Source organism: Lithobates pipiens, unplaced genomic scaffold (genome assembly GCF_037356315.1).
Source record: "Lithobates pipiens isolate NorthernLeopardFrog02 unplaced genomic scaffold, aLitPip1_a1.2 Scaffold_18, whole genome shotgun sequence".
Classification (NCBI taxonomy): Eukaryota; Metazoa; Chordata; class Amphibia; order Anura; family Ranidae; genus Lithobates; species Lithobates pipiens.
Window position 1 is genome coordinate 181925382 of NW_027507758.1, and position 8713 is coordinate 181934094.

The window sequence follows — 8713 nt, forward strand, 5'->3', positions numbered from 1 at the left end:
GTGAAACATTACAGCAAAAATTGGAATTACATGCCTATGTTAAACAGGGGTGGAAAAATTAGGCACTGGTGGTGGTGCCCTGAAACAAAAACGTTCTTAGAAGCTATCAACGTGAACACTGAGGAGGAATAGGATAGCCACTCAGCATAACAGGATAGTGACTCAGCATAGGCAGTCTTCAAGGGATCTCACATGCATAGAAAAATTAATCAGTTGCGTGGAGGGGAACGTGCCACACAGAAAGGAGAGATGGTGGAGTCATCATGAGATAGTAAGAACTAAGCGGACAACAAAGACTGGGTGATCAACTTTCTGTGACTGGAACATGGACTGTTGATCAGGAGGACAAGTGAGTTGAAATCCAGGGAAACAGTACTTCCAAAGACTGAGGGATGCTGGAACGGGAGTCATGGAAATAGGCAGTGATGGCCTGTGGCTTAGGTTCCACACCCAGGGAAATCCAATCAATCAGGGGATTATTCAGAGTGGCGCCCTTTGTTTAAATTAGGAGTGATGTACTAATTGAAGTAGCAGTCCACAGACGGAGGTAGAGCAGCAAGTGTACCAGGGATGCAGAAATGTTGTAAAGGAAAAGGCTTCAAGCTGAAGAGTAGGGATGAACCCCCCCTGTTGAGTTCGCACCAGAACATGCGAACAGGCAAAACATTTGTTCAAACACGCCGTTAAAGTCTATGGGACACAAACATGAATAATCAAAAGTGCTAATTTTAAAGGCTTATATGCATGGTATTGTCTATAAGTTTTAAAAACTGACGTTTTTTCAGGAGCAGTGATTTTAATAATGCTTAAAGTGAAACAATAAAAGTGTAATATTCCTTTAAATTTCATACCTGGGGGATGTCTATAGCATGCCTGTAAAGGAGTGGATGTTTCCCGTGTTTAGAACAGTCTGACAGCAAAATTTCATTTCTAAAGGAAAAAAAAGTAATTTAAAACTACTCGTGGCTACAATGAATTGTCAGTCTGCAATACTCATAAAAGTTAATTGATAAGGACGGCATGGGGATTTCCCAACAGGGGATGTTAGAAAAGTTTTAAATGTTTATTGTGTGACTATTAGAAAAACAATAATCCTGAGACTGATTTGTTAAAAAGCTTACTTCTGAGCACATTATTGTATTAACTCATTGTATTGTTTTGTCCTAATTAACTCCATAGTAAGTAGGATGATTAGATTTAACTAAATATGATAGCCTAAGAATGTACAGGGAATATGTATAGCTTATAAAGTGCAAGCCTGTGCCATGACACGTTAATTTATGTTCTTTCAGCCAATAGAAGCACAGAGATGTTATTCTTGTGGGATATGTGAGGGCGGAACACTTTCTTTTGTTGAGACTTTTTCTTCAGCTTTCGTCCTGTAAGCATGTCTCCCTGTTGTGGGCCACATCAGAAATAAATTGTCTGCTTCTCAAGAACACCTGATGTTTTTTTTACTGATCACAAGGGAATTTCCTAACATTTTTGGTCTTTCGAGCCGGGAGCAACACGCTGGTTTTCAGATCAGACGGCCCGACAACACTTCGGTGAGTATTGGACTTTGAAGCTCACCGAACCTTACAAGTCCCCCCAATCAATGTTATTTGGTGAAAAAGGGGCGGGGCCATAGATCTGAATTCCACTGTCTGTTTCCGAACCTTGTGTGATCCAGTCCAGGTGTTTGAGAGGTAAGATAATTTAAATTATTCTTAATTCTTTCTGAGTCTTTTCTTCTCTTTCTCTTGCTTCTGGTTTAATGTGTTGTAATTGCCGACATTGGTATTGATCGTATAATATCTAGATAATCCAGTGCTCGTAGACAGAGACACTTGGGGACGTTGTCTAAGGTAAAAAATTACGTCGCCCGCTGTCCGGACAGATAACAAAAAGATTTGAGGTATACCGAATGTCAGAGGTTAATTGCCTGACTATTTTAAGCGCTGTTTAGTTAAGTGATCTAAGATCGCAAGGCTAATTTTCTTCTGTGTGTGTTTACTTTATCTTTGTTTATGTTTAACCCTTTCTGATTCTCTCGATAGTGTGGGAATGGGTTGTTGTTTTTTTTTCTCTTGTATTGACATGGTTTTTGTGCTGCATATTTCTAAGCAGATAAGAAGGCAAATTCACTGAACTCTCTCCCCCTCCCCCTCCCCTCATGGAAGAATTTCTCCTGATCCTGCAAGACCGTTGTAAAAGTTAACCCTTGATTAGCTATGATAATACAGAAGGGTTATATTGTATATATTGAAACTTAGCATAAAAGAAAAAGAAGGTATATGGCATTTTGGAGTAAATAGAATGTTGTAGAATTATCAGGTGGTTTGATGAATGTGAAAAGAAATGAAAAAAAAAAAAGGCTGTGGATTTTTTCATTGCTATGAAGGTCAAGAAGTTGTTTCTCAGAAACAAGAAAATGCAGATTGCCTGACAGAGGTTAATGTATGCATCTGTGAAAATATTAGGACTTTTGGTGGGTAAAAGAGTTTGAAAAATAGTCTTAAAGTAAATATTTATATTGGATTGGAGTTATTTTTAGAATTCATAGACTTTCAACTGTGAAGTGTTAATGATGCAATGCTGTTTATATTTGGGTACATTTATAAGTCAAAAGGCTAAGTTCTGAATCAGAATACTAAAAAAAAAATTAAAAAGAAAGAAAGTTCTATTTTGGGGTCCTGTGGATAAGCTTAAAATATCAGGACCCAAAGTTCAAAAAAGGTATCGGTTAAAAAATGGCGGAATATTGGCTTCAGCATGCTAGAATTAGGGTAGAAGGAAGAACAAAGGAAAAATGCCAAGCCCAATTGCCCCTAGTGGACAAAGAGGATGATCTCATCTGCTGTACCCAGAGACCACCTCCCTATAATGGTCCTCCCCCTCAGGTGCAAGTAACTGCCCAGAGTAACACCTTCCCTGTGACATTCACCCCTGTCAAAGGAACCGCCTCTGAACAAACCCCCAATTCCACTTCCTCAATCTCTCCAGACAGTAGTTCAGTCCTGGAGATGAACAGATCGATCCTTGAAACATTAACTGACGCCATAACTCATGCACAGGGACGGGGGGGGGATCCATTGCCTCCAGAAAGCCCAGACTTAGGAAACAGGTTGACTGCCCTACTGAACAGATGCCAGCTTAGATGGGTATAACGGACTGATTGGCAAAAAAATAAATAAATATGACAGTACAAGAAGACAAAGAAAGTGTCAGTGACTACCTAAATAAATTACGAGAGATTTTTAGAGTGTTCTCCGGGCTCCCCGAAGCTGAAGATGTGTATAGTGCATATTAGCAACAGCTAAAGATTGTTTTTTTTAAATGGATTGAAACAGGATCATAAGGATTACATTGTTTAAAACATGGTTACTTACCGAACTGTATCAGTTTTAGATGTTTTACAATATGCTAAGCATTCTGAGAAGTATTTGAAAGCAAAAGCAAAAAAGAATGTGAAAATAAAAGGTTCTTATGCAAGGTGATGAAAGAGAGGAGGATGCAGAAGAGTACACTGCTGAGGCAGAACCAGAGGGGTCTCATAGAGGAAGGATTACTCTACAGAAATAGACAGTGCAACGAGAGTACTTCCACCCTGTGTACAAGCACTGGTAGCATCAGCGGTGTAGTGGTTAGCACTCTCGCCTAGCAGTGAAGGGGGTCACTGGTTCGAATCCCAATCATGACGCTGCCTGCCTGGAGTTTGCATGTACTCCCTGTGCCTGCGTGGATTTCCTCCGGGTGCTCTGGTTTCCTCCCGCACTCCGGGGACATGCAGGTGGGTTGATTGGCTTCTGTCCCGGTTTGGCCCTGGTATATGAATGGGGACGTTGGATCCTTGGGGGTGGAGAACGATGTGGGTGTACAGGGGTAGAGGCTAGACACTCACTCAGGCTGAACCGGATGGACTGGTGTCTTTATTCAACTTTACTAACTGAAAAGGTACCACATGCAGTGTTTGTTATCCTGTTACAGCAAAAGATATCACATTTGAGCCCAGCACGACACCTTTCCTGTATGACAATACTCTTGACACAACCTCACTTAACAATACAGAGGTGTACTACATTAAACCCATCCACGCTACTACCACTTCCTACTGACGGGTATAAACATGACTGCACTGTTGCCATCACTGAAAAGGTACTGTCACAAAGTGATCTGAAAGATGTGCCATTATCTAACCCTGACATGATACTTTTTGTTGATGGTTCTAGTAAGAAAAAATCCAGATGGCACAAATGCAACAGGATATGCAGTAGTGACACAGGATGAGATTTTGGAAGCGGGGCCACTACCAAAACATTATTCAGCACAAGTTGCAGAACTTGTAGCACTGACAAGAGCATGTATACTGTCAGAAGGAAATCTGTAACCACATACACTGACAGTCAATATGCCTTTTCAACAGTTCATGTTTTTGCACAACAATGGAAAAACAGGGGGATGGTCACCTCCAGTGGTAAACCAATTTCACATACGGACTTCATTTTAGAACTCCTAGATGCAATACAGATACCAAAAAAGCTTGCAATCTGTAAATGTCAAGCACACACAAAATATACGGACCCCATCTCAAAGGGAAATAAAAGGGCAGATGAAGCTGCACATAAAATAATGACGAGAAATCATAGTGATAGATCATACAGTCCTTACTGATATGCAGCAAAATGCCCCCCCTGGGGAAAACAATATTGGAAAACAAAGGGTTGCACAATAATTGATGATATTTACACATCACCTGAAGGGAAACCGGTATTACCAAAATCTTTATTTAGGTATGCAGCAGTATTGACACATGGAGTAACGCATGTGTCAAACAGGGGGATGACTGAGATGTTAAATAAAGTATGTACAGCCTATGGATTCACAAATTATTATTAAAAAAAAACTTTTTGCTCTCTATGTCTTATATGTGCAAGACACAATGCTCAGGGAGGTATAAGACCACAGAAAGGGAAGTTCCCTACACCACAATATCCATTCCAACACATTTGCATGGATTTTATTGAATTAGACAAATGTGAAAGGAAGAAATATTGTTTGGTACCCAGGCACCCTGACCAAATGGGAGGAGATATTCCCGACAGGAAGTGCAGATGCACAGACTGTAGCCAAAGCATTACTAAGAGATATTATTCCTAGATTTGGAATCCCTGAAAGGATTTACCGTGATAATGGACCCCATTTTGTAATTAAAAAATATACAACATTTGATAGAAGTGATGAGAATTAAAGGGAAATACCATTGTGCCTATCATTCCCAATCAGCTGGATTGGTAGAAAGACATAATGGCATTCTAAAAAGCAAACTGAGAAAAGCTATGGAAGAAACAGGTAAAAATAATTGGATGTATTGCCTACTAGTAGCTGTGACCAGTATGTATATCACACCCCAAAAAAAGATGAGAAAGGTGCATGTGGGAGATTGGGTCTCAATAAAAAGTAATAAGAAAAAAGCAGTGGTACTCCCCAAGGTGGGATGGTCCTTTCAAAGTCCTTTTAACTACCCCTACTGTGATAAGGATTGCAGAGAGGTCTACCTGGATTCACCAGTCCCATTGTAAAAACGTTTTACAGGCAGAGTAGGGCCAGTTGGCTACAAGAGGTCCAGAAAGTCCGGCTACAAAGGGAGGTCTCACACAAGGTGGGACTTGTCTCAAACCGGTGAAGTCTCCCTCCCCTTCCAACTCCCCTATCCTATCCGCTGGAACTCTGTAGCTGGTTAGGATGAAAGGGACAGTAATTATCCTTGGGTTACTGGTGACACTAGGAGAGGCATCCATAAGAGGGGGTAGGCGCTATGGAAGAGTAGAGGAACTTTTGGATTGGGAAAGAACAGGAAAAGCATTAAATCCAAAACTTTATAGAGGGAATAACTAGCACTATACTGGTAGACTTCTGTCAGATTGCAGATTGTGGGGATACAACTGGGGCTAGAGGACTTCTATGGGCAGATATATACATCTGCTGACTCTGGAATAAGGCAGGATGTCAAGCATGGGATCAGGCCCTGTGGACTACAGCGCATCAAGATTGGGGGTATAATCAACCAGGGGCTAAAAAGAGTGGTATAAAGGAGAGACTCATAATCACAAAAGCGGCCAACTCCCCCTGCACAAATAGTAAGAACTGTAACCAACTATTAATAACATTAACGGAGCCGAGGAAGGAAGATCAGCGGTTGTATTCCATGGGAGCATGGGTGTCAGGAACATTTTTCTTTGAGGTATTACCTCCTAATAAAATTAAACAGGAAAAAGTAGACTCAGAAGGGAAAGAAGAAGGCCATACTAAAATAGAAGTTCTGAGTATAACTATAAGATTCACTAACCTAACAATAGAAGATGCCATAGCTTTGGAGACGGGCGACCAAAGAAAAAATGAGTGGTTAGAATGGTTGAGGTACACGGTTAGAACTCTGAAAAAGGAAAACTGTTTAGTTTGTGCCGGAGCCAGACCACATTTAGCAACAGTTCCTTTTCCTCTAGATCACAATACAGATCCAGAAGGTTTAAAATGTATGTTGCAATTGTATAATAAGAGCTATAAACCTGAAACAAATTCTACTTGTCACACATTGAGTTTGTTGTTTCCCCCAGTACAGAGACCTCAGATACCTCCAGCGGTTGCCGCTTATACGGGCAACTTTACTTGTTTTGCACTCCCAGGGAACCGTAGCGCGGTGGATCTTGGGTCATTACCTGATGACTACTGTGTGGAGAGGATTAACACGGACAACGGTGACTGGGTTGGACATGACATTCAGAGAGCTGATGTCTGGTGGATGTGTGGGGATAAGAAACTGCGAGCTAGACTACCGGCCAATGCCCAAGGGGATTGCGCTATGGTCCAGCTGGCTATGCCCCTGAGAATCCTGTCAGAATACCCGTGGACTAAGAGTCACCGACAGTATCGTAGGGACACCTCTCCCTTGGGGTCATTTGACTCTCAGATCTACATAGATGAGATTGGGGTTCCTCGCGGGGTGCCGGACGAGTTTAAAGCCAGGAATCAGGTGACAGCTGGGTTTGAGTCTCTTCTCTGGTGGGTGACTATAGATAAAAATGATGACTGGATTAATTATATATATATATTATAACCAACAACGATTTGTAAACTATACTAGGGATGCTGTGAGGGGCCTAGCAGAACAGTTGGCCCCCACATCTCTAATGGCCTGGCAGAACCGAATGGCTTTAGATATGGTCTTAGCTGAAAGAGGAGGGTATGCAAAATGTTTGGTAGCATGTGTTGTACCTTTATCCCTAACAATACAGCTCCTGGAGGGACCGTGACCAGAGCCTTGGAAGGACTGACTGCGCTATCGAATGAATTGGCGGAAAACTCAGGTATTAATGATCCATTCACAACTTGGTTTGAAGGATGGTTCGGTAAATGAACTGGATTTATCATATCATGTTTGATCTCAATCGCTGTGGCTTTGGCTGTTTTGGTCACTTGCGGATGCTGCTGCATTCCCTGTATTCGAGGACTTTCACAAAAACTCATTGAAACTGCAGTCTCAAGAACAATGTATCAAACCCTCTCTACCTCTGAGGAGACCTATGTGGACATTGAAGCTCAACTTAATGACATACAGTCCGAAAGTGTATAACACAGGGACTTTCATCGAAATGTGTGGAGATAAAATAGTCACACAAAGAGGAGGGAATGTTAGAAAAGTTTTAAATGTTTATTGTGTGACTATTAGAAAAACAATAATCCTGAGACTGATTTGTTAAAAAGCTTACTTCTGAGCACATTATTGTATTAACTCATTGTATTGTTTTGTCCTAATTAACTCCATAGTAAGTAGGATGATTAGATTTAACTAAATATGATAGCCTAAGAATGTACAGGGAATATGTATAGCTTATAAAGTGCAAGCCTGTGCCATGACACGTTAATTTATGTTCTTTCAGCCAATAGAAGCACAGAGATGTTATTCTTGTGGGATATGTGAGGGCGGAACACTTTCTTTTGTTGAGACTTTTTCTTCAGCTTTCGTCCTGTAAGCATGTCTCCCTGTTGTGGGCCACATCAGAAATAAATTGTCTGCTTCTCAAGAACACCTGATGTTTTTTTTACTGATCACAAGGGAATTTCCTAACAGGGGAACCCCAAACCAAAATTTAAAAAAATGCGTGGGGTCCCCCTAAATTCCATACCAGCGCCAAAATTAAAAACAAAATAGAGTGGGAGTCCCCCTCAAAATCCATACCAGACCCTTGTCTGGTATGAATTTTAAGGGGAACCTCACACCAAAATAAAAAAAATGGCGTGGGGTCCCCCCAAAAATCCATACCAGACCCTTATCCAAGCACGCAACCTGGCAGGCCACAGGAAAAGAGGAGGAGATGAGAGAGCGCCCCCTCCTGAACTATACCAGGCCACATGCCCTCAACATTGGCAGGGTGCTTTGGGTAGCTCCCCAAAGCACCTTGTCCCCAAGCTGATGGGGAAAGGGGCCTCATCCCCACAACCCTTGCCCGTGGTTGTGGGGGTCTGCAGGTGGGGGGCTTTTCGGAATCTGGAAGCCCCCTTTAACAAGAGGACACCCAGATCCCGCCCGTGTAAATTGATAATGGGGTACAAATGTAACCCTACCATTTCACAAAAAAAGTGACAAAAGGTTAAAAAACACAAGAGACGGTTTTTGACAAGTCCTTTATTAATTTCTTCTTCTTTTCGCTTCTTCTTTCATCTTCTTTCTTCT

General features: G+C 41.5%; 1 protein-coding gene across 1 annotated transcript; it reads left to right on the forward strand.

Moving 5' to 3' along the window:
* Positions 1 to 2455: 2455 nt before the first annotated feature.
* On the forward strand, positions 2456 to 8066 carry LOC143987589 (uncharacterized). Its single transcript, XM_077486442.1, has 2 exons — positions 2456 to 3936; positions 4138 to 8066. Exon 2 carries the CDS (start codon positions 6188 to 6190, stop codon positions 7094 to 7096), a length of 909 nt encoding a protein of 302 aa, XP_077342568.1. The 5' UTR covers positions 2456 to 3936; positions 4138 to 6187; the 3' UTR covers positions 7097 to 8066.
* The last annotated feature ends 647 nt before the right edge of the window (positions 8067 to 8713 follow it).